A 25,844-nucleotide genomic window follows, 5' to 3' on the forward strand; every position below is an offset into this window, starting at 1 on the left:
AATTTTGATGATTAGTACAATACTTGTCTCTAAATGGTATCTAAAGAAAAGGTTTGGGGATGAAGATCTTGAAAAAGGAGAAGACGAGGTTTTCGCACAGATACAAGAGATATAATAGGTGATGATGATGATCATGGGATTTGACATCGATAAGAAATGTAATTAGTCTACGGTCTACCAGTACTATGTAGTAGGTTCTTGGTACTCATTTTTAGTTTTGATTTATTCTTTATATAAGTTTTCTAATTGTAAATTTTTACATCTTTTTATTACTGTAAATTTTTTGCACTTTAAACATTTCATATTCTTGTTTAAAGAGCATGTTTGGGGATGAAGATCTTGAAGGAGAAAAAGAGGTTTTCACACAAATACAGGAGATGATGATGACACCTACTCCTCAGTGTCATAGGCGATGATGATGAACATGGGAATAGATAATTGATAAGAAATGTAATTAGTCAAACATTCATGCTTAGTACGTTTTCTAATTGAATTTTTTTTTGCATTTATTTATCAATGTAAATTCTTTGCACTTTTGAAATTTCATAGAAATGCAAATTTCATATTCTTGTTCCAAAATAGTGTGATTGTAATTTTCAATTTTCAGATGTGCACAAGTCAGATTGAAATCATCTTTCAGAATCAAACTTTCAGAATGCTGTCAATTTCCAAAACTCTCATAAACAGCTGAATAGCTTTTAAATTACTTTCTTTTATTTTCAGCAAGAAGTGGTACAACTTTGGAGACTGACAGACAATGATTCATTGATTCTATAACTTCAGTCTTCCTTCTATACACAAGCACCGTGATCTAAAAAAAATGGACTGCAAAACTTGTACACTCACAAGAAAATGAATACAATACACAGCATAAGGTGGATTGGTGGAAAGCTAACACTTGATAGTCCAGTAGTTTCCATTTGGGGGTTTTTACTGTCAAAGGATGTTAGGAGAGGCATTTTCATGTCTCTTCTTGGTCAGCATGACTGGAATTGACTTGTTTGCTGAAGCAGATTTAGAACCAACACTACTTCGAGGAGGCTGAGAGCTTCTTCCTCGCACCAGGTTGGTTGAACGTTTACTTTCACACTTTGGTGGTAGTGGTCGTTCAACAGGAATCTGCAAGTGAAAGCAGAAATAAGCAAGAGACGGGAGAGAAATGGGACAAGCAGGATTGAATCCCATCAAAGTTATAAAAGAATTGAATAACATGCAAGGATGACTATATTTTCCCTGCAAGATTATCTGGTGAAAGGAGAAACAATAATAGAGATACATCTATATCTTAACTAGATGATAAACCAAATATATAGCTTAATCCAACCACCCTTTATCATGACAATTACAAGTAATAAACAAAATCGGACACAAAAGGTGCAAGATGCAAGTAACAGTATAAAAGATGGAAGACCTTTGTTTTATCACTTAAAATTTCTCTTTTGTCTGCTGCAGCATTGGATAAATTCACACTCTGTAATGTTTTCCTGAAATAAGCTTTTGATTTTACCTGCACGTGGGTTTACAAATGTCAATTTATGTACTGAGAAGAAGGTAAGTATATCAAGCTGGCTACATGAGAAGATATGAAGAAACTAAGTAAAACCAGTGAGATACATTCAGCAGTCATGCAATCAATGGGTTATTTGAGTGATTTAGTTATCAGTATTTGTAAGAGGACAGATTGTGAGACATAGATGTGTTGGTGATAGCACAGCTGTCCGGAATTTTACAAATACTCATTTTCCAAATTTAGGTACTTTGCTCCTTGCCACAATTATTAGTAATTTCTTTATGTTTGAATTTCACAAAATATGATATCATAAGCACCTTAGCTTTATCAAGCATCTTCTGATTTTCTGCTTCCTTCTCCAATCTTTCAAAAAACTGGCATGTATAAAACAAAAAATTAGGAAAAGTTAATTCACATGATTACAAGGAATCAACAGGTAGTTCCGCTCATTTATTTCCGTTCTATCTGGGGCTTACCTCTCTACGTTTCATTGCTCTTTCTTCAGTCCTAAAACTGAAAGGAGAGAATGTGATTGGAGATTGTGCTGCAGACTTCATAGTACTGTCAGACAAATGTGTTTGTCGGTCAAAGATTTCAATGAGAAATAATGTTAGATGTACTAAAATTCCATCGTCAAGGATGATGACAGAATGAAGCCACACTTAGCTTTGCACAACAAATGATCGAAAAACTTATCAAATCTGGGATCAGGAATCAAAGCAGGGCAAACAAATCCCAAAAAATACATCGAAAGTAAACACAAGATTAGCTCCCCCCAGACTTAGAGATCATTATTTAGCAGCATAATTCAGCTATCTAATTGCTACAAATCGCATATTACAATTAGTAATATTACTCTTAAGCTTCGCTTAAAGACTATTTATATTGTGGTTTTACTACTCATTATATTTCCACAGACATCCATATACAGCATGATGTGAGATCCAAGTAAGTTAACTTACTTCTAATAACTGCATAAAACATGATTTTTACATCATGGTATAGATATTTAAGCTGAGGAAACTATTACAAAGTTGAATTAACATGATAACATCAGTGATAAGTAACTGTTGGCTTTATGAACAAAAATTGAGATCATAGACAAGATCACAAGACATTTTAACTTCATTTTAAAGTTGTACGAGTTATTGTTATTCTTACCTGACAGAGGGCAACTGCAATTTCTGGTCCAATGACCTATTCCTCGCAAATGACTTCTCAAGGGCTATTCTGCTTCTGTAGTTAGACATGAAAGCTTCAAGTTTCATGAAGTTGAGCACAGCACAATAAGAAACACTTCAACGAAATTATCTCAATAACGCATACCTCCTATTTTCTGTTTGCGGAGTTCTGGATGGATGTCGTGAAACACTGTTGACGGATGCCTGCAATACGGAAGGTATCTCATACCTCTTAGAATAATGTTAAGTCCAACACAAAAACCTTTTAGGTACAGTTAGTCAGTAAGCATATTGATGTACTTGATCTTTCTCCAAAATAGTTAGTCAATAAACTATTTGTTCAAAGTCGATATGCAACATGTACTTTATCTTTCTTCACAAAAGTTTAGTGGTTTCTTTCTGATACTAGGAAAATATTGATGCAAGTGAGAAATTAGCAGATTAAAACTACAAACATACCTGGTCTTTCTTTGAATCATGAAATCAAACTTCACCTTACCATAAGAAGAGATACGACAACAACAATATCTAACCACTCACTACATTCGATTCTATCAAGTGTAATATGCTCCACTAAATCCCATTTCTTTAATCATTTTAAATTCCCTCCCTCCAAGATATAAGTCCCAATGCAATAACAGAATTTTTTATTTAGTTATGCAATTATATAGCAGATAATAACTTCATTGAGAGGATCAAACAGCTTGCAGACATTGTGAATAGGTCCACTACTGATAGAGAAAGCATTCATCAATTAGCATCAACAAGCTTACAACAGAGATGAAGAATACATACCCTACTAGTACTTGGAGCTGGTGTACGGACAAAGCTTTGCCTTATCATCTTGCCCAGAGGAGTGAAAGCGTTTTCTATTCCAGTTTTATTGGAAACTGGAGATGATCTATTCATTAACTTGACATCAGAATTAACATTGATTGACATTTTAACCAATTTTGAAGTTGGTTTGTTCATCTCAATAGACTCCTTTGCCAACTTATGAGTGCTACGCATGCCACTACATTCCTTTTTAGGCCGAACTGGAGTTGCAAGTCTTGCAAGAGAGGATGATAACTTGGACACATTGCTATTTTTTGAACTTTTCAATGATGAATCTGTTGGTTTCTGCTTGCTTCTTAAGTCCAACTTGTCCTTCTTTGCTTCCTTCTGGAGCATCAATAGTCCAGTATTAAACACAGAAAAAAAATATACATAAACCACTGATAAGAAAAGAGAAGTATAAGTGATGCTATACCTCTATAGTCACAGTCACCTCCCTTTCTGGGGTGATCAGAATTGAACCACTTTCCAATGCATTTGTAGACAAGTCAACCTTGATCCCAACAGAGTTCTCGGTGATGCTAGTATTTACTTCTGCATCCTCACATTGGTATACTTGAGCCTCAGGACACTCCTTATAATCAATGTTTGAACTTGGTTCCACAATATTGGCTTCCTCATTTGGTAGTTCTTTGGTTTTGGATGAGTCGCAGGAACTGACAATGACACTCAGAGACTCCACATTGGGGGTATCGTTCCTTGGAAATTCATCAGCCGTTGAATAACTATTAAGAAGGGCTGTTTCTGGATTCAGTGCAGGGGAGCTCAAGCTCCTTCGAAGTTCATTAACAGTTGAATGATTGCTGGGAACTGTCGTGTCTGGATTCAATGCAGGTGAGCTCGAGCTTGAGAAAATTTCTGATTCAACAAAACTAGAATCATCACTTGTATGCTCTAGGGCTGCCTGCTTCTTTGCACCAATCCTCCCATAATGGGCCTCAAAGTAAGCTTTCATCTTGGCAACAGATCCAGGTTTGGAAGACTTTTCTGCTTCTTCTAGATAGCGATTGTGAGAAAAAGTCGACCATTTCTCCCAAGCCAAGGACTCTGACATATATCTCCCAAATGATATAGAGTCTCCAAGTGCACGAACCGGATCTCCCTATTACAGAAAATATTTTGATCAATATTCCAGCTGAACTCATCACATTCAATACTATTTTTTACCTTCTGACAGTAATATGCTCTTAGATATAGAGAAATATAGAATTCATATCACTCGAATAAATTTCAATTATCAAATTCTACAGTATTTAATTGAACTGTCCAGATATAATACTTACCATACTCCTTGTCGGAACCATCACAGTTAAAGCTTATAATGAGAAACCTCAACTTCAATCTTATCCAAACAAAGCAACATTGGTGCAATATGAGTATGAACTAGCAATCTAGCATATAGACAAACTCAAACACAATCAGATGAGCTACAAATTGCATACCCAAGTAACTATAGAAACTGTCCCTTAACAAGCGCGAAGTCAGAACAGCCTCTCCATTGATTTACACAGAATTATAAGAATAATTGATCAAGCAATACTAACTAACTAACAAACTAACAACAACAACAACAATACCAAAGCCTTAATCCCAAAAGTATGGGGTCGGCTACATGAACCAAGAATTTATCTCCCGGGGTCATCCACAAAGATTGTCATCTTCCATTCACTTCGATCTAGTGCTATATGCTCTTGCAAACCCATCTTTGTAAAAACTAAACAAAAAGTACACTTAAATCAACTTAAATTCTCTTATTGCAAACCCAACAAATTTGTACCATACTATAATTCGGAATCATTTAGTGAGTGTACATACTTCATACTAAAGCATACGCAACACAGATCTCCTTCAGAACTCAAGCATTATATTATACTTCTAAGCTAATTCAAATACTATTACAACAAATTACTACCCACACTTTCAACCAATTGAAAACATAATAATTTTAGCTTCTAAGTACAAATTCAAGCAATTACATTGAAAATACCATAATAAATTGAAGCACCCATATAAATATATAATGCAGCAAGAGAAGATTAACAGCAAAAATTAGAAATTATGAAACAACAACAAATTTGAGCTTAAATACAAAACCCCAGTTCATAAATGGGCAAAAATAAGCAGAAAAACAAAACCCAGTTTAGAATTCAAGAAAAATTAATAAGAATCAGCTGAAATATAATTAAAATTAAAATGTAGGTTATCTGGGATAGAAATGAACAAACAAACCTCTGAAAAATCATGGGAAGTTTCAGAAGGATTAGAAAATGAACGTCTTAAACAAGCTGATTCCGCCATTGATTTTTGCTCTGTGTTTTAGAGAGAGAAAATTGGAGAGTGGGTGAAGAAAACGGTTACAAATGTTAAATTTTCTGGGAAATAAAATAAAATTTAGGGGATGCTAAATTCTGTATAGTTTTAAATTTGAATTTGCTGAGGAGCAGGGTAGAGCCCAGATGTGCAACTTTTTTTTGGGAAAAAGTGACCTTTTTTAGTATTTTTGGTAGCTTATTGTTTTTTGCAATTTATAGTAGTAGCTCTTTTTCTTACAACTTTTTAATACAATAAACTAAAACGGGTTGTTAGGGGTTTGATTCTCATGATTTGTAAGAGAATATGGTCTCAGAGTCTCACATCTCATTCTTTATAATATACTTCGTAATCTTTAGTAAAAAATAAGTTTTTTTTAATAAAATAATACTCGTAGAATCCCTTCAAAAAAAAAAATTAATAATACTCGTAGAAGATTTATCTTGTTTGAAAATCTATTAAAATTTGTTTAAATGAAAAGAATAAAATATTAGTATGTTATTAAAATTTTACTTGATTATGATAATTTATTGGTAATGAAATTATAGTCTATTAAAAAAAAAAAGGAGTATTTGGTAATGAAATTAAATTGATTCTCTCACAAATAAAAATGAAAATAAAGAATTATAAAATTGATATTGGTATTTTTAATAGAAAATTGAGGAAAAATCTTAACGATATTTTTTTTTGGTGTTCTACTCGATTCACCCTTTGGGCTTTATCCTATACAAAATTACAATGTACTCGTAATTAGGGGTGTACAAAAATTGGTCCGGACCGGACCAAATTAATCGGTCCGGTCTCCGGGCCGAGAAATTTATTTTTCCGGTCCGGTCCAAAACCCTATACAAAACCGGTCTTGGATCGGACCGGTTTTTCGCTTAAAATTATACAGAAAACCTTTAATAATGATTAAGATTTTCCTTAACAAGCTTGGAAAAATTTAGTCATATAAGCTTTTTTTGTACTAAACATACAAAAAAAACGTTAAAATATTGTTTTTCCTTTTTTTTTTTTTGAGTTTTCCATATATTAATTAAAATTTTAGAAATTTTTTTATAAAAATTCTAAAATCGGTCCAAATCGGTCCGGTTCGGATTTTGGACCGATTTTTTCGGTCCGGTCTAGGTTCGGTCCTAGCTTAATCGGTCCAATCTTCAGTTCTTGAAATTCAATTTTTCGGTTTTCGGTCCAGTCTACTTGCGGAGTTAAACTGGCTAAACCTGTGAGAGGTGCCCGTTCAATAGAGTCCTTCATCTTATCTTTAAAAATAAATAAATAAATAAATACTAAAAAGTATAATACGTTTTATACTCCATAATTTACAAAGGTAAAGTGTTGTGCATCAAATAATAGCTCAAAATTGTGTTAACTTGGCGAATTATGACTTAATACACATTATTCAATGTAGTTACATGTTTGCTTTTGTACCTTGTAAAAATAATTTACTATATGAACAAAGATGCACCTCAAATACGGAGTATCATACAGTATATTAAATGGCTGTTATTTTTGGATTAATACAATGCTAATCAACTCATTTAACGGACATCAATATGAAGGATTTAACATTTTAAAATTTATTATTATGCACAATATTACAAAGATGAGTACTAATTTTGCTATCAATTTCTCGATATAGATGTCATTAGAGATAATGTCATATTGTCATTAGAGATAATATTGTGTATCTTTAAAGTTCAACTTACTAAATTTGAGAAGTATCTTGTATTATTGAGAAAATCTAAAATTAAAATTATAATTGGCTAAAGTAAATCCAACAAGATAAATGTGATTGATGTATAGATAAGCAAGTTATAAATTCCTCATAAAGCATCTATTATAGGGTGTAAAAAAAATAAAAATAAAATAAAATCTATTATATACTCGAGTATATCTCTCTTGGTTTTTTTTTTTGTTTTTTTTTTTTAACCCTATCTCTTGGTATTTCTTCACATTTAACTACTCATATACTCTACACATGATTATATAAATATTTTCTTTATTGTGATTATAAGCAAACAAGAAAATTAAAAGCTAAATTATAACTTTTTACTCCTTTAAACAACCTTCTTCCTATTACAAAATTCTAATTTGTTTAAGGCGAATCTACCCAGGCGCCAAATTCAGTCTATAACAGTTGTTTCCAACGGCTAGGTACAATTTTTTTTAAAACGGCTAGGTACAATTTTTAGTTGATAGTCAAGATTTTGGACCTTTCTGAAGTTGAGGTCACCTCAGTCCAAAAAAGACCGTTGGTGCTATTTAATTTCATAAAATGTAATCATAATCATAGTGTATATTTTATTTGACTTGGACAAGCGATTATGAGCTAGATTTGGTGATTTCTTTACGTTTAATTAATGCTTAAATCTTTAACAATAGAGAATTATGTACGGCTAATATCCAACAAATTCATGCTTACATCTTAAATGATCTTAAATGATTATTGACGTTTTATGATATATGCCAATTCAACTTCTCCCTTTGAACTATTAGAGGAAGATTAGAGCCAAAATATTCTAATCACAAATAGATTGCAGTCAAAATCTCCTTATTACATCCATCTATTTTCACTTCTTAACTAATGATTTTGCTTGTTACGAACACGTCATCCATCATTTACTCAAGGTCACTTAGGCTTATATGTGGCCAATGAGAAAATTCATGCTACTCAACTAGAGATACGCTGAACCATCTCAACAGGAAAATATGGTCATTTTGCAGGTTAATGGTGGAGTTAATGTTGTAATTTTGTCTAAAAAATCTCTATTTTCAAACAAAACCAAAAGTTTTTGATGGAGAATTAAAAACATGTATGGAGAAAGTAAAAAACTTCAATGGGTAAATCGAACATGGCAAAGATCTTCAATGGAAAAGGACGCAATCCTCCCCTGGGTTAGCCATACCCTTCTTCTCCCCCTTTTTCAGTTAGGGTTTTAGTTTAATTCGGTCGTGAAGCCGCCGAAAATATGGTGGTGAAAGTAATGGTTCACAAGCTACTACAATGAAGATGGAGAAAAGCAGGAAGAAGATGGAGGATGGAGAAGATGAGCAGGAAGAAGAGAAAAGGACAAAAAAAATATTTTAAAAATTCATATAATTGATTTTCATATTTACAAAAATGTCATTTTGAGATACAAAAAATGTATCTTTATTTGAGGTGCCAAGGTCGCTTCGTGGCCAACTAGTAGACATAAATGGTTCAAAACTACTTTTGGTAGTCTCAAGATGCATCCCCAACCATTTGAAAATATTCAAATATCTCCAATTTGTGTGGTTTTTTTTTTTTTTTTTTTGGTGTGCAAATGAGGGCCAAGCCCGAAAAAACAAACACAATTAAAGCAATTAAAATGGCAACGCCACTCCTATAACGTCCTCCCTAAGGATGTGCCTTATTTCGATAGCAGGCTCATTGTAATAAGTCACTCGATCCTCTTGCACTACCCCTAAATTGGCTAGCACATCAGCCACTTTATTCCCCTCCCTAAAACAATGAAAAACATGGAAATTATTACCAAATACTCTAGACAAACTACGACACTCGCTGAGAATATGCACACACTCGCCTCCTTGCTGCTCATCGCTTTTAATAGCTTCAACACATGCCACATTATCCATCTGAAGGATTAGCCTCCTTATGCCATGTCTACTGCCATCTGAAGACCATAGAGTGCTGCTTGTATCTCTGCTCCCAAGTAACCCCGAGAGGCCTATTTAGTGACCAAGTACTGCCATATGAAGGATCAACCTCCTTAGCCTCCAATTTGTGTATTATAACCTTCAATTTAATTTCAAGATCATTTTCAAAATCGAAGATGATTGGCATCAATACACTTCCCATAGCTCACAAGTAACCCCGAGAGGCGTATTTAGTGACCAGATATCTTATTCATGCCTTGGTTCATGACATTGCATCCTTTGTGATCATGTCTAAAGTCTCCTACCTTAGCCATGTACCTTGCTTCTCCTGCTTCTTGCCTTGGATCATGCTCATGCCTTGCTTCTCCAAATATGCCTCTAAGACGTGTCAAGTCACTATCCTCTATAGGTAAAACTCTCATTGACCTATTTTTGTAAACTAATTGAAATGGAATCAACATTAGCTTGCTTATTGTATGCCCTCTCTAATCGTATTAATCATATCGATTCAACTTTTACCAACTCTATATTTAAATCAAGAAAATAATAATAAAAGAGACAATTAAGATACATATAGAATTAATCCTCCATTCTAAAAGTAGTAGTGAATATGTTACTAGTACTAATGAGACAAAAATTACTACATAGAATTACTTGCACTGCTCAATGTGTTCATTATCTCAATCAACCATAACACATATGAGCTATATCTTTTACTACATGTATTTCATACTTCTAGTAGCATGCTTGCTAAACACTAGCATTTACAATCAATTAATACAAGAGGGTGGATCATGTTAACCCAACAAAGCAATCCACTATTCAACATTGATGCTCAACACCTTGCTACTAATACTAGCTTTTGGAATCGTTATATACAACACACCGTCTTTTACTTCAGCTTTGATCTTCTCAAAATCAATGTTCTCTGGCAACGCAATCCGGGTACTATACCTACCAAAGCTCTTGGCAGGCCAATCTCCTTCATTTTCCACTGCACCATTCTCTTGACCATCCTTACTTTTGGACACCTTCTCGGCCTTGATAACTAGCATTTTCTCCTCCACCCAAAGCTTGACATCTTCTTTAGTCATTCCCGGCATGTCAAACCTCAGCTTATATGCACCCTCAGTTTCTTTAATCTCCCATGGTGTACGCCCACGCACATACTCACCTCCGTTGTTGGACAGAGGCGATTGCCAATTGCTGTTGTATGCAACCGGCTCTTCCATCATCCTGTCCATTGTATCCAACATTTGTTGCACTGTTCTAGCAGATGGAAACCTATCCCATAACCCTGAAATTGGTAACAAATTCAGTGTAAGATACCGCCTAATTACAGTTTACGTACAAATTCATAGTTCTAAGATTGCATTTTACATATAGTTCTAGCTCAAAATTATTACATAGTTTGGACACATTGAATCAAAACACATTTTATGGGGCTATAATTGAAAGGAAAATTTAACAACAGACCAATCTTTGTCTCATTCTCCCACAATGGACCAACTTTCAATCTTCCTAAAATAAACATAAGTTAACATTTTTTTCCCCAAATGATCAGTCATTTTTTAAATTTCCTTTAATTATTTTTTTTTAATCAAAAACCTTTAACCATCTTTTCAAATCAACAAAATAATTAAAAAAAAAACCACTCTCCCCTCACCCCACCACCCCCTCCTCCACTTCTCTTCCCTTTTCGGCCACCACTCCCCCTCCCCCACAACCTCCCATTTTCGACCATCCCCTCCCTTTCCACTGCATTTTCCGACCACACCCCGTTCCCCATGAAACCCCCAAACCGACAATCCCTAAACCGAAAAAAAGTAAGAAATTGATGTAAAAAGAAAGAAGAATTGGAAGATTGAGAAATTAAGGGTTTCGGTGGGGTCGGTTTCGAATCTTGGTGGTGGTGAGAGGACGATTATGGCAGGTTTCGGGAAAGAAAGAAGTGGGTTTTTGGATCTTGGTGGTATGGTGTTTTCGGTGGGTTGGTATGGTAGTTTCGTTAGTTGGTATGGTGATTTCGGTGGTTGGTATGTTGGTTTTTGTGGTGGTTGTTCGTTGCTGGTGGTGTACATAGGTGGTGGTGCAGTGGGTGGAAGTGATGGTGGTGAAGGTGTAAGTGGCGATAATTCCGGCGGCGTTGAAGGTCGTCAGTGTCAGGGGAATTGGTTGGGCACCGGCCGTTGGTAGGGGATGGGGTGGCTGGTGGGGAGGGGGGCTGGTAGTGATGGGAAAGGGTGATTTGGTTTTTTTTTTTTTTAAATTATCGAAATTAAAAAAAAAAAATTAAAAAAAAAAAACTTAACCAATGATTTAATGACAAGTGGATTTTTACCTGATATAACAAGTAAGGTAACCTATTGGGTTCATTATGGGAGAAAAAAATGCAAACTTATATTTATTTTGAGAAGATTTAGAAGTTGGTCTATTTTGGGAGAATGGGACAAAGGTTGGTTTATCAAGGTTTAAATGAAATTACCAATAGGAGCAGCAGAAGGTTCTCTTCTCCTCAACCCAGATTTCTGCAAATACTCAGGATTTTCCCTTCGATCAGCTTTCATGGCTTTAATTCCTCCATTAAAGCAAGATTTTTTCTGCTGAAAATCTGGGATTATTTTTGGGTAAATATAAGAATGCCGATAAAAAGTGTTTGATGATTTTGTAAAGGGAATTGTGTTGCTAAATTGGGAAAGTGATTGAGCCATGTTTGATTGATGAATTAAAAGTTGATTTGGGAAATTGGATAATGATGGATTTTGCTGATATAATAATGTTACAGTACTCTGAATTTATGAAATGCTATTTATAGAGGTATTTTTAGTGGGGTTCTAGTGGACATTTCTGGAAGCATAGATTTTCTGGGTTTTGGATTTTTGGAGTTGCTGTAAAAATCATGTGCATTCCAAGCTTCTAGACTTCTCATGAATGTTTATTTTCTTCTCACTGGACCAGGAGTTATAATATAAGGTTTTTTTTTTTAATTTTTTTTGGTTCTTTTAAAACCCAAAACTATGACTCGTTATAAGTTGAACTTGAACATGTAAATGAGTACTCTGTACTTGTAGTTCATAAGAAATTGTTTTGCGCGTGTAGTTTATAGGATACTGTCTTGTCCATGTAACTCGATATTTAAAGAGTGAGTTATTTGATTGAGCACATTACTTTGTGTAAAATCATTGTTCTTAGTTATTTCGACGATTAAGCGAAAATCTTTTAATTATTGACCAAACGACTCTACAATAATGTTCTCGACTTTTATGTGATTTGAAGATGATGCACATATATGCTACTGTTATACAAGTATACAAGATTTATTGATTTATTGATGAATATAATTTTATTTTATTTTTTACTAGTATTATTTAATTATGGTAGTAATTTTATCAAACTCCTCTCAAAGATGAGGAAATAGAGTTTATCATTGGAGTGGCCAAAACTTTGGGATTTGTTAAACATCGCCCACAAATTACTACATAAAGCCCACAAAATTCACTTGGTTTGACAATATTGCCCTTGACCTAAAAAAAAACACTCACACTCTCATCACTCACACTCTCATCGCTCATCTTCTTTCAACCTCTCTAAAAAAAATAAAATTCAAACAACGGCAATGTCGAGGCGGCAAGGCAAGGAATTGGCGGAGGGAAGGAGGTCCCAAGGAGGCAAGGTACAATTTGTAAAAAAAAAAAAAAAAAAAAAAAAGGAAAAACCGCCGTAACGGAGGTGGGGCGCCCTGGCTGGACGCCCAGCAAGCGGTGGTGGCGCCAGCTGCAGACGCCGCCACCAGTAGGCTGGCGCCTGGGCTGGACGCCATAGCCACGGTTGTGGCGTTTATTCAAGGCGCCGCAGCCGTGGCTGTGGCGTCCAGCCCAGGCGCCAGCCCACTGGTGGCGGCGTCTGCAGCTAGCGCCACCACCGCTCGCTGGGCGTCCAGCCAAGGCGCCCCCCCCTTTTTTTTTATATTTGTTTTAAAATATTGTTTTTATTTTTTTATTTTTTATTTTGTGTAATATATTTTTGAATTGTTTTTATATTTTGTTGTTTATTTTTATAAATTTTTTCAATTTTGTTGTATTTTTTCTATGTTTATATTTTGTTTACAATTATTTGTATGTTTTTAGTTTATTTGATTTGGGTAGTGGTAGCTATTTTTCGTATAAATTTTTGTATGTTTATATATTTTAAAATTTTGTGTAGAATTCACTGGGTCGTCATGGTGCGGGGAAGAATGTAGAGCTTCTTAGTAGAAGCTATTCAGTGGAGAGGTCGGGGCATAGACATGTCAGATCCCGTGGTATTTCGGCCTCAGCTCGTAGAGATCGTCGAGGCGTACATGCCCCAGCGTTGTCTTCGCCAGCTTGGATTTGTCCAAGTTGTCCCTCCTCCCCCGGCATGCCCGATGAAGGCGGTCCGACCTGCATCGTCGAGGGACTACGTCGTGCAATGGCCGGATATCATGACCGGGACGCGGTGAATGGTGCATGCGCAAGGTAATCCATGAGTTACTGAAATAGCACACCCACACCGAGCATACACTTCGTCAGCCAAGTCCCTCATCCTGTTCAGCTCAGTGAGAATCAACCCCAAGCAGTAGTGCGACACACGACCATGGAGAATCTTAAATATAAAATGGCTATACATCGTACCATGTCGTCGTCTGGAGTCCTCTAGAGAGTTCCTGATGTCGTTCTTCTGAGTTTCAATTGACTTGTTAAGTCTATCGAACAGTGTATCCAAAGCAGCGGTCGATGAATCAATCCAGTCCTTGGTAGCTCTATGAGCGCTCTCAACACTACATGTTGTAGTGTTCCCAAAATGAAGTACCTGGTTTGTCCAATATTTGACAAACTTTTCCCTGTGAGGGACTCATTGCTGCATCACATAGTCCACCAGTGCCGGACACCACTGGTACGAATCCCTGAAGTTAGCCAATGCTCGCTCATACGCTTCCTCTGTGGTAGCCTGTAGGATCTTCCGCCACTTACCATTCACCAATCTCTCTGCCATTTCCAAATTCTTCTTGAAAAGGTTGTAGGCTTTCACTTTCACGCAGTTGTTGATGTGCCATGTGCACAATAAGTGGTTCGATTCGGGAAACAGCTCTGCTATGGGGGCAAAGAGACCTCCCTCACAGTCGCTGACGATGGCTGCTGGATGAACATTAGGCCCGATGTAGTTTCTCAGCTTCTCCAACACCCAATAATAACTTGGAGCCGTCTCATCCTTGATGATTGCATGACCAATCAGAAAGTTCTGGTTCGTTGGAGTCATCCCCATGATCTCAACCAGTGGGAACTTGTACTTGTTTGTCTTGTACGTTGAGTCGATCAAAATCACAAATGGCCAAGACTTGATCATATCAGCACAATCAGGATGCACAAGGAAAAGATGAGTCACCTCCGCTGTATCATTTTCGATTTTTTTTTAAAAAAATAAAAATAAATAAAAAACAACAAAATCAAAAAAGAAAAAAAAAATTAATTTATAAGGGTGGCGTCTGCCAGGGCTGCCACAGCCACTGGACTGGCGCCTGGCAGGGCCGCCTCAGCCAGTAGAGTGGCGCCTGCCCAGGACGCCAGTCTGGTGGTCTGGGCGTCTGGGCTGGACGCCACTCTGGTGGTTCTGGCGTCTGGCTTGGACGTCCAGGCTACGGTTTGGGCGTCCATCCTAGGCGCCGGAGCCACTCCGACGGTAAACCGTGAATTTTAACGGTGACTTACCTCGTTTTCCGTCGACGACGACGTACCTCCGGCGTCCCCCGCATCTCCGGCCTGCCCTACGGTCTCCCCCGGCGAGCCAGTACGGCTCCACATTTTTTAAACCGAGATTATTTCAATTTTAGAAAATGGGCATAATGGTCACACCAAATCATATTTGTGGGCTTTATATGGTAATTTGCGGGCGATGTTTATCGTTTCACAAAACTTTATGGGTTCATATATTTATTCTTTTTAAGGAACAACATAAAAGTATGACAGTCATTCTCTAAAGACTAAGGCTTTCCGGGGTCATTTAGCATTAGAGATTGATACAAAATCGTAAAAACTATATAATCCATATTCATTATCACAATTCTTTGTCGAACTAGTGGAAAGATGAAATATAAATAGAGCAATCTCAGCATACTTCATCAATAACAAAAAGAATTAACCAAGTCTGCATGTACATAAAGGGAAATTTTGTAGTAAGAAAAATTCTGTAATTTTCTACAAGATTAGTACAATGAGATCATTTGCCTGTTGATGCAATTACAAGGATAAAGCGTCAAGAACCAAAAACTGTATATTATAATGCTGCTCTCCTTTTTCATACATGGAGGACATTGTGCCTCCTCATATCACGGTGTTACACCTTTACACGGGACTCATAACATCCATTTCAACCTTTCGACCAAATAACATGGAAAAATGCACATGAAGATAATACGATGTCCCTCACTTTCCCAAACAAATTACACTCACTTGGATTTTTCTGCTGAAGCATCTTCTGCCCCTTCTTCAGAGGTTGTGTTTAATGTTGTTAGCTTACCAAAGGATTCTTTCGCATCTCCAAAGAAGTCTTTAACCTTATCAACCACCGTCTTGAGCTGATCTTGAGTCGGCAGCTGAACAGAGAAGTGAAATTCCATCAGCAGCAGCAGCAGTAACAGATCACAAATAGAATAAGCTACTGGACGACTTCAAACACTACACATTCAGCCCGGCCCCCTCACAAAACATGAAAAACTTTCAAATCAAATCTTTAAAAGTACAAGTCTGTTCTAGTTATACAGAAAAAGAAGTAATTAAGCGTGATTTTGTCAGCTTAGTAAGACTTGTTACTCTTGACTTCAGGATCTGGGGTCAAGTCCCAACAAGCATCAATGTTCTCAGACCCATTTATCTTCTATTTTTTGTTCAAAAAACAGAAATACAGAATAAATAATAACAAAGCAAGAAGTTACCTCAATAACATTTTTAGGAGTAAGAGCCGTTTTTATATCACAATTTTCCTGCATTTATAAACAATGATCAGAAAATTAACACTCATGCATTGAGGTAAAAAGGTTTAGAAAGTTGCATCGAACTATAAAAGGAAAAAGGATGATTTGAGTAGGAGAAATCAAGCTAGCTAAGTGAAGGCCGCAGAAACATTACAACAAGCTTGTAGCCATATCTGAATTCTGTTGCGTTCCTCAAAATACGGAATTGCTTCTGTGCAATCTTTATTAACTCCTTCTCATCCTGCAAGCACATATAACAAGTATCAGGGGGGCATATCTGAATAAATGCGCCTCAGATGTATAAAGAGTGAGTGTTGCAATCCTGCTGACTATGTGGAAAGTCTAATTTGAAAGTATACAGATACTAAAAGACACAGAACATGTTTCAGCATCCAGTTTTATAGGCAAAACTAGGAAAACAGCGGTAGTAACTAGAAAAGTAAGAAGGAAAAGAGAAGCAGGTTCTTCACGATCAATAAAAACCTAAATAGATACGGAGTAAAGAGTAACAATTACAAAAATATGAGAGCATAATCATCTGCATAAACACAAGACACAATATGAAGGGCATATATATAGATAGAACTGCAGAATATAAGCTCGTCTAAGCCCATTCAAGTGGAACATAAAAGTTTGGCAATACGTATAATATCTTCTAATCTTTCTTTGACAGATAACTTACTTCCTGACTAACTATAAGAATCTGATTTATCTCTGCCTACTTAAAGTACCTGAACATCATTAGCTTTACTTCAGGTTTGTGGTAATAAAGATTCAATGTGGCAATAAAAAAGGAATATAGAGTAAAAAATAAGAAGAATAAACGACACCCCAGTTGTCCACTGCTCTTTTCAATAATCTTTAAGTGCCTCAGTGACCAGCAACTTGCGACTTGCAATTTTACTATCTAAACTTACTACATCATGCTTTTAGAGTTGGCGTAGTACATTATGAATACCCAATTATTCTTTATGAACAATCTATACCCATAAGAAATGCATGTTATATTTAAAAGTTGAAAGTGCATTCATTATACACTTCACATATCTCTAGAGTTTTCATACTTCATATATGTGTATAAATTTGGACCTGCTCAAACCTTGCCTCAACATGAATCACACGAGAAGGTTGTTATTGTTGTTTGTTCTTGTAAAGTTCACACATCAAATGCAAATTGAACAGGAATAGTGCTAATTTTGACATCAAAGACTATAATCAGAGAACTTACTCGATAAACCACTGCTGCAAGATTTCTAGCAATTGTATCCTTGTAAATGTATTTCCCCAGGAAATTATCTTTTGCAGCAACCATAATCTTTGCTGTTGTACCACCAGTAACTAGATTAAGAGGGTACCATAGGTAAACCTGCCCAATATATGATGTCAATCATTTGATAAAAAGACAACAAAAATGAACAAGCATGATTTAAAAGACACAAGATGGGCAAACAATGAGAACGATTACCACAAACATTTGAAATGAACAACCTAGAAACCCCTCAGTGGGAACACTTGATTGTTAGTTGTTACTTCAACTCTTCATTTAACCTCAAGTACCAATGTCAAATACACAATACATGGACTTTGGTACGACAAGTAACTTCAATCAGGCCAAAATCCGGAAAAATTGTCTTAAAATAGCCGTTCCCTACACTTGGATTATGAGTAACATAGGCACTTCATCACTAGGTAAGAAGTCAATACATAGTTACTACTTAGAACTCTTGTTTTTATTTTTAAAAATTGAAAACTTGCAACGGTTACAAACAAGCCTGTCCATAAAGTCTAATAGCATCATTAATCTACCCTTTCCCTCCCTAAACATAATTTCATCTATGCTTCAAAAACAAAGTATCATGACCACAAAAATTACAAAACATCCAATCACCAATTGACCGTTTCTTATGACGATTCATGTTAGCCGACTCCAAATTATTTTGGTACTAAGGCTTTGTTGTTGTTGTATCCAATCACCAACTTGACAAAATTGTAGAATTAGATGGCTTCACGCAAAAACTCAAGTACCCACTTGGGATTTTGTGAACTTTCATGGTTATCACACATAGTAATCAAATACGCAACACTTGGATCCTATACTCGATAGCATGATACGACATCACACCCACTTAATAACATGCAGTATGAAGTAAAAGAAAACTTCAAGTACCCACCTAAGAAATCAGTTGAAGTTGGTATTTTTTAAGATTAAAAACACAAAACTCAAACACGCAACGCTTAGATCATAAACTCGAGAGCATGATGCACAAACAAAAGGTTCAAAACAAAAGAACATAAACATTAGAATTGAAAACAAAGATGAGAGAAAGAGCAGACATTGGCCATACGAATGAAGATGACAAAACGAGGATTGCCATCATCTTCAATCTTGGGCAAAGGAGGAGGAGGAGGGCGTTGAAGAAGACGAGAACTCATTCCCTTTTTACCCTTGGCTTCCACCACAAATTGCAGATTTTGCCCTTTCTGTAATTTTGGGCTTTTTGTTCTTGTAGAAATGAAAGAGTGCCTGATAATTGATGAAGTTTCATCAATTGTTCTTGAGTTTGACTTCAATGGTAGTCTAATTAGAGGGTTTAAAGACATACCCACCTCCATTTTTAAGCAAAATTCTCTCTTTTTCTTTGAAAATTGGTGTTCTTCTGTGCTAAAACTCTACTGGGTTTGGTTTTGCTATAATTTTGGAGGTTGAAAGTTTGACAAATCAGCCAAATTTTGCTTATCCATAGCCTTTAACTTTAATTTTTTATTTTATTATTTTGTTTAAAGGGGGAATTTTCATTTGTTTCCAAATTTTTGTAATATCCAATTCACACGTGGCACGATGATTGTAGCCCACAAAAGAATTATTGAAGGTTTTTTTTTTTTTTTTTTTTTTAATAATTAATTCTTGATAGAGGTTGTTGTTAGCAGTTAGCCTATGAAATACACGAGTGCAACTAAGCGCATAGCAGCTATTTATTAGGGATGCATATAGGAGGAATAACTGATTAATGACTAAATTCACATGACACTTAATAATATTTGTAATTTTTTAGGGTTACAGTGGTATTTTTACTGTACTATTATACATGTATTTTATACTATTAGAGTATAAGACGTCTCAGTAGTACTATTTATAGGTAACAGCGGTACAATATTTGATGTACAATTTATATACTTATTTGTACCACTAGAAAAACATTTATAGTACTAAAGCATTTAATGATACTTTATACCAATGTTCATATTTACAACTCATCAACCACTCTTTTGTCTTATTCTTGCTATTTACAAGGCTAGTAAATAGAAGCTATGCGTCAAGAGTTATACGAAATACACTATCAACTCAATCTCATTGGTTCTAGTAGCGGGAAAGTTTGTATTCTTATAAGAGTCACAATCACGAAATCGTGGGATCAAACACCACTAGATCTTTAGGGTGGGGAATCTCTTACCTTCACCTCGCTTCCAAAGAATCTAACCTATCTAAACCAAGTTGGGTGAACTTTTAAAAGGTTTCAATCTGGTTTGGTCCCTCGTTATCAACCCCAAAAAAAAAAATGGTTAAGTCCAATAATTCTACTTCTACATGAGTTGTGATTTGAGATCATAATATTAAGTAGTTCACTCACAGCCAATAAAATCTACAAGGGCTACAACCTCAATAAGTATATTGGCCTTATCCTAGCCAAATTCACTAACATTTAGGTCATTAGTCAAAGTGGATTAGGTGAATAGTGCAAAAAGTCAAAACATTTCATTTAAAAAAGTGTAGGGAGTATTATAAATATTCTACACGGTGAAGCTATATAGTCCAGGCTCTAGTCCTACAATTCCAATCATCACAATCCATATACAACAGCCTCACTCAATCACATAGTGGATGGTTATCAATGGATAGACCCTTTTGTAGAAAGTAAATTTTCCTTTTTTTTCTAATTAATTCGAACATTTTGAATCTTAGTTTTGAGAGAGGACGAACTTAATTAAACTCGTATATGAGTAATTTTTTATTTTACAAAAAAAAAAAGTATGAACCACTACCACCAAGTCACCAACCAACTTTAAAAAAATTAAGGGGTTGAAAAAAATGTTACAATTAACAAAGTTTATTGCTTCAAAATCAGGAAAGTTTATTACAGTAGAAACAATTTTTAGAAGATCATTTTTACTCCATGAGATACTAATCATACTATTGTTGCATTTTATTAGGTGCATAACCATAAAACACTACTACGTACATTTTAATACTCCCTCTGTCCTATTTACATGTTTATTTCTCAAAAAACATGGGAATTAAGGAAAATAAAGGGAGTGTACAAATATTGTATGCAAAAGATAAAAAGTAGAGAATATTGTATGGGAATAATAAAAAGTATAGAATGTTGTATGAGAAAGCTAAAAAGTAAGTAATGATTTTTTGGATTTATGTGTCTTTTGTATGGAAAAGGTAAAAAGTTGTATGAATTATATAGAATTACTAGGTTAAGTCCCGTATCATGCATGATCATAATTTAAATTTACAACAAATAAATTATAAATAATGGTGTTAATTTATCCAAAAAAATTATTTGTATAAGAAATAACTTGAAATTTAGTTTATACCAATATCAAATACGTAAGGGTTATTGAATAGGATTGTATAAAAAAATAATATAGTAATAGAAATTTAGAAGCTATAAGGTTTTATATAAAAAAAAAATTAAAATATTAGCTTAGGTTAGTACCCATATACGAACTCATATACATTTATCCTTAAATTGTTGACACACTTTGACCGGCATAATATGAAAATTTAATTGATTTTATTTTACTTTAGAATAATTAGTATTCCGTAATCAACTTTCTTAAATATATTTTTAGTGAGTATATGTAGTAGGGTTTTTATTTTTTTAAATAATCACATAAATATTTAGAGTAATTAGATTTAATTTTCCAATATATGTTATGTATATTGTACTATAACAAATAGATTTTGTTCTTATAAATGTTATGTAATTTTAATATTTATATAAAGTATGCTACCAAAATGATTTTTCTTTTTTAATTAAAATAAATTTTATTGTCAAATGATAAAAGTTGGAGAAAAAAATTGATACATTGATAATATTTATAATAATCTTGAAAAATAATAAATTACCTTATTTTTAATCTATGTTAGTATTTTTGTAACTAAAAGTTCTCTAGTATATAAAATATATGTTAAAAAAATTGGGTATAATTGGATTAAATATGTTGTCAAATGGAAATAAATACTTCCTTTGTTCCATAAATATTGCAACAAGGACAAAATTACGCATTCTAAAGCACATTTTATATATCCATAATTAGATATGAGTAAAAATTATAAAAAGTTGATATTGTGAAAGTATTTTACGAGACGAATCTAACAAGACTCCATATGACTATATTTTACTTCACGTATAGATCATAATATGTGGTCAAACAAGCAAGATGAATAGTGCAAAAGTCCAGTTGTTACAATATTTCTAGAATGGAGGAAGTATTATGTTAGGTTGTAAAATGTCATTAAAACATGGCAAAAAAAAAAAAAAAAAAAAAAAAAAGAAAAAAAAAAAAAAGGTGGGAAAATTTTTAACCAATAAATCACAAGTGTCATTCCAGGTTTCGCCTTTAGTATATAGTTACTAGGTTAGAACCCGTGCGATACACAGTTTATATAAAATCTATTTTTTTTTATAATTTGTACATTTTTATAAAAATGGATAAACATAAATAAGGCTTATGCACATTGTATAAAAATATTTGTAATTTTAAAATTTTAGATTTTCATCAAAATTCTGATACCTGTTTAACGTTGCCTAGTACATATTTCAATGTAGGAGTCCATTTATTAGTTTGCTATTTACAATTGTTTCATTTTTTTCAGGATAAATTGATACATAAGTTGTAGTTGTGATGTAGAAGCTTCTGATTTTCAAATTTCAAAATTGCTAAATATGGTGGGTCCCAAAAAAAATGACATCATCCCTACATTTAGGGGGGAAAAAAATTATTACGAGAGTGAAATGTGAACAGTGATTATGTCAGTAATGTTTTGTTTTAGTAATAGTTAATAGATGTAATGTGATATTTTTTTGAACAGGTATAACATTTTGGGACACCAAAAATAAAATAAAGACATATAAATATGAGATAGAGGAAGTATTTTATTATAACAATGATTTGGTTCATGTTCTCAAAAATTCCCGGCGTTGACCCCAAGCCAAGGCGGCTTTCCCTTCCCTCTTCTCAAAACCCGATCAATTGACCAATTGTCTTCTCTTCTTCACAAAACTTGTTTTTCAGAGTTCCACCTTGTTACTCCTCACAAGTAAAACCATGGCAGTTGCACCACCACATCTCCGCCGCATTCTCCGCCGTCTCTTCTCTTCTCACCCATTAAACTCCGCCTCTTCTTTCTCTCTCCTCCTTAAACCTCTCTCTTCCACCTCCAAATCCCCACTATTTTCCCCTTTTAACATCAACAGCACCCGGCAATTCACTTCATCCGAACCCGAATCCGAACCCACTGGGAAAAACCCATTTAGCAACAAACCCACCATTCTCGGACCTAAAGATCCCAGGAATTTACAGCAAGTTTTCCAGAGGATGAGGACAGAGGGGTTAATCAGTAATGCAGTCAAGATGTTCGACGAAATGTCTAACAATGGTTTAACCCATGAAACGTTGGAAATGTTTAAGGAGATTAAACAGAAAGGGAAATTGCCTGATGTGGTGGCCCACACTGCTGTTATTGAGGCATATGCTAATGCTGGACAATGCAAGGAAGCTGAAAAGGTGTTTTTGAGGATGTTACCATCTGGGGTTCTTCCTAATGTTTATACTTATAGTGTGTTGATCAAGGCGCTTGCCACGGGCGGGATGCTTGATGAGGCTAAGGAGTATGTGTTGGAGATGTTGGGGAAGGGGATGAGGCCAAATGCCGGGGTTTGTGTGGCGGTTTTCGAGGCGTTTGTGAGGGAGGGGAAGGAGTTGGAGGGAAAACAGTTTTTGAAGCAGATGAAAGGGTTGGGTTTTGTAGGGGATGAGAAGGGTGTTAGGGAGTTTCTTATGGGGAAGAAAGGGTATCTTGTTAAGAATGTGATTAATATTCTTTGTGCTAAATGATTTTTAAGTTTTTTGAATGAAGTTTGTCACATTTTATGGGGTAAATCTTTGTTTCCTACATTATGTATGGAATTTGTTATTGCTTATCAAGCATTTGCCAATCAGATGACAAGCAATTACTTCCTCCGTTCTTTCATTTGCATCGTTTTTTGCTAATCAAGATGACCGGCAATTACTTCTTCCGTTCTTTCACCCTTATCAATACATAGCTCAAATAAGAATTCTAATAGCTTATTGAAGCTTGAGCTAGGTCGAAAATACTCATAACTCTTATCAAGCTTAGCTCAAACCAACTAAAACTTGCTCTGACTCGAATCATTTAATACCCTATAGTCCCTATTTAACATCAATAACTTCACCATTTATACAAACCCAAATTCTCAACTTTGCGTATTGTCGTTAATGTTTGGATTTAAGGATGCAAACTTGAGAAGTTCCTCATCACTTTCAAACACATACATAATTTCTTCATCCAAGGTCACCCATGCTTCAATCCCCTCTCCGTCTTTGCTATCCATCATAATAACACTATTCTTGTAAGGATACTCGGCAGTCCTAACCCATATAGGGCTTCCCCACCCAAACCACTTCGTATATAGGGTACCTGCACCAGCTGCTAAATTTGTAAGCACTGTCCTGGCTATGCTCTCCGTCAATTTCTAACTTACCTGACGTCAAAAGCCATCCTTTCTCTCCAACATTTCTAGCAACATCGCATAAAAACGATTCCCTCATTTGGGTTGCCAATGTTTCTAGACTTATGTCATCATTGTCTATGATCATAACCGGGAAGTACCAAACTATGTTGCCAATAGTATTTCCTGGCAATGATGGAACCATTTTAGGACGCATGTTTACTGTTTGAGCTAGCATATATGTCCTTACTAAGCCAAGAGATCGAATTTTATTTGCTTGAATGATGGATTTATATATGGCTGATGTTACAGCCTCAACACGAGTTGGGTTTTCTAGGACTTTCGAGTTGGACACTATGGTGGCTTTGAGCTCTGATATCTTTGTTGAATGCAAAACATATCTCCTTGTGACGGCATTGGATGTCGTAAATTCAAGCTCTGGTAAGACAATTTGATCACTAGGAGGGAATATCGATAATGCTGTGTTGAACAAAGGGCAAATTGATGGAAGGCCGTTCTTTCCTGTTACAGTAACAGCACGTGACAATGTTATCCTCTCACTTCGATCCTCTATAACATTATGGTAATGTTACTAATAAAAATATTGACTCACCAGTTTTTCGAGCATACGTAGCCCAATCGTTGAGGAAGGTAAATATGGTACAAGCATCTGCAATTTTGCGTGAAATGCAAATGCCAATGGACAAACCTCCACAGTCAAAGTAACAAACTTGGACAGCCAAAACACTCGAATTTTTCGAGCTCTTCCACTGCAAATTATCAGGGAAGAGCATGCTTAAGGCCTCAAGTTTTGGCAACGTGAGGATATCGATAAGGTTGTTCTTAGCCCGGGCTTCTAAGAAAAGAGCTCCCTCATCTTCACAGTCGATATGAACACCATCTTTGATCACCTTTCCTGCAAATGGGTAGTAATGAGTTAATGTCTCCGAAAGTGAGCTCTTTAGTTGTGAAGATAGGCTAACACGATCATGAGGTGTCATAGGGGCACGGTAGAACAAGAGGACGGGAACATAGATGCTTGGTGAGAGTTGGTCTAGACAGGAGAGTTTGTGTAATTTACTGTGAGATGGGGTTGGTTTAGAAGGCTTAATAGCTTCTTTGGAAATGATCTCTACTTCCATTTTCGCGAACTTTGATCCTTCTACTCTTATTATTTTGAGGAATTTAGCGTCAAATTTTGTGCTTTCAAGATCATTGAACGTTTGGATAGGACTAGTGGCTGTATGTATACACGAGATTTTCACTAACTAGCAAAATTGATGCAACAAATTATCAGATTTTTGGGGAAATGTGGTTTAACTTGATCACAAGCTTTTGTTTCTCTACGGATATGCAGCTGAAATTTCTGGTTGCATAATGTAACGTGCCCTCTAGCAAAAGAGAGAAAAAATAAGAAATGAAACTATGAATCTTGTATGAGTAATGAGTGATGAGTAATTTGATTATATGTGGGCAAGGAGTTACTTGGTTTGTCTTGTTAGTTTAGGTTTCTCTAGGTTGGGGCAGCTTGATTTTACTTCAAATTATGTCATGACAATTTGAGGTACATTTTGAGTTTGAGTCATGTAATTCAGATTGGGTACTGGTAATCG

At 35.3% G+C, this 25,844-nt stretch overlaps 4 protein-coding genes and 1 pseudogene across 6 annotated transcripts; 1 reads left to right on the forward strand and 4 right to left on the reverse strand.

Annotated features, from left to right (window-relative positions):
• Positions 1-668: 668 nt before the first annotated feature.
• Positions 669-6,238, reverse strand: LOC110710263 (protein WVD2-like 7). Of its 3 annotated transcripts, none has more exons than XM_021888545.1 (9): positions 5,758-6,238; positions 3,944-4,630; positions 3,487-3,852; positions 2,837-2,895; positions 2,672-2,746; positions 1,987-2,071; positions 1,828-1,884; positions 1,412-1,507; positions 669-1,119 (listed from the first exon to the last, which is right to left on the reverse strand). In XM_021888545.1, the coding sequence occupies exons 1-9, from the start codon at positions 5,824-5,826 to the stop codon at positions 937-939; spliced, it is 1,677 nt and encodes a 558-aa protein (XP_021744237.1). In that variant the 5' UTR covers positions 5,827-6,238; the 3' UTR covers positions 669-936. The 3 variants fall into 3 exon arrangements, with proteins under 3 accessions (XP_021744237.1, XP_021744230.1, XP_021744242.1); XM_021888538.1 differs by having other exon boundaries at positions 3,487-3,855; XM_021888550.1 differs by lacking the exon at positions 5,758-6,238 and adding an exon at positions 4,812-5,742 and having other exon boundaries at positions 3,487-3,855.
• A 3,833-nt stretch (positions 6,239-10,071) lies between these two features.
• LOC110710285 (small heat shock protein, chloroplastic-like) lies at positions 10,072-12,994 on the reverse strand. The gene is made up of 2 exons (XM_021888558.1): positions 11,966-12,994; positions 10,072-10,777 (listed from the first exon to the last, which is right to left on the reverse strand). The coding sequence occupies exons 1-2, from the start codon at positions 12,189-12,191 to the stop codon at positions 10,299-10,301; spliced, it is 705 nt and encodes a 234-aa protein (XP_021744250.1). The 5' UTR covers positions 12,192-12,994; the 3' UTR covers positions 10,072-10,298.
• A 2,599-nt stretch (positions 12,995-15,593) lies between these two features.
• LOC110710292 (protein HHL1, chloroplastic-like) lies at positions 15,594-19,221 on the reverse strand. The gene is made up of 5 exons (XM_021888569.1): positions 18,803-19,221; positions 17,697-17,834; positions 16,623-16,709; positions 16,430-16,477; positions 15,594-16,090 (listed from the first exon to the last, which is right to left on the reverse strand). Exons 1-5 carry the CDS (start codon positions 19,079-19,081, stop codon positions 15,944-15,946), a joined length of 699 nt encoding a protein of 232 aa, XP_021744261.1. The 5' UTR covers positions 19,082-19,221; the 3' UTR covers positions 15,594-15,943.
• A 3,256-nt stretch (positions 19,222-22,477) lies between these two features.
• On the forward strand, positions 22,478-23,742 carry LOC110710306 (pentatricopeptide repeat-containing protein At4g38150-like). The gene has a single exon (XM_021888591.1). It carries the CDS (start codon positions 22,808-22,810, stop codon positions 23,594-23,596), a length of 789 nt encoding a protein of 262 aa, XP_021744283.1. The 5' UTR covers positions 22,478-22,807; the 3' UTR covers positions 23,597-23,742.
• A 194-nt stretch (positions 23,743-23,936) lies between these two features.
• LOC110710298 lies at positions 23,937-25,444 on the reverse strand (annotated as a pseudogene).
• Positions 25,445-25,844: the final 400 nt, after the last annotated feature.

The sequence above is a fragment of the Chenopodium quinoa genome, unplaced genomic scaffold (genome assembly GCF_001683475.1).
Source record: "Chenopodium quinoa cultivar QQ74 unplaced genomic scaffold, ASM168347v1, whole genome shotgun sequence".
In the NCBI taxonomy this organism is placed as follows: Eukaryota; Viridiplantae; Streptophyta; class Magnoliopsida; order Caryophyllales; family Amaranthaceae; genus Chenopodium; species Chenopodium quinoa.

Coding starts and splice junctions, on each gene's coding strand:
- LOC110710263 (XM_021888538.1), bottom strand. CDS start 5,826: ATGGCGGAATCAGCTTGTTTAAGACGTTCATTTTCTAATCCTTCTGAA. Junction 1,885..1,986: donor GAGCAATGAAACGTAGAGAG/GTAAGCCCCAGA, acceptor TATACATGCCAG/TTTTTTGAAAGATTGGAGAA. Junction 1,508..1,827: donor AGATGCTTGATAAAGCTAAG/GTGCTTATGATA, acceptor ACCCACGTGCAG/GTAAAATCAAAAGCTTATTT.
- LOC110710285 (XM_021888558.1), bottom strand. CDS start 12,191: ATGGCTCAATCACTTTCCCAATTTAGCAACACAATTCCCTTTACAAAA. Junction 10,778..11,965: donor ACCTTCTGCTGCTCCTATTG/GTAATTTCATTT, acceptor TACCAATTTCAG/GGTTATGGGATAGGTTTCCA.
- LOC110710292 (XM_021888569.1), bottom strand. CDS start 19,081: ATGGAGGTGGGTATGTCTTTAAACCCTCTAATTAGACTACCATTGAAG. Junction 17,835..18,802: donor TCTTCATTCGTATGGCCAAT/GTCTGCTCTTTC, acceptor TATATTGGGCAG/GTTTACCTATGGTACCCTCT. Junction 16,091..16,429: donor CTCCTAAAAATGTTATTGAG/GTAACTTCTTGC, acceptor TTCTCTGTTCAG/CTGCCGACTCAAGATCAGCT.
- LOC110710306 (XM_021888591.1), top strand. CDS start 22,808: ATGGCAGTTGCACCACCACATCTCCGCCGCATTCTCCGCCGTCTCTTC.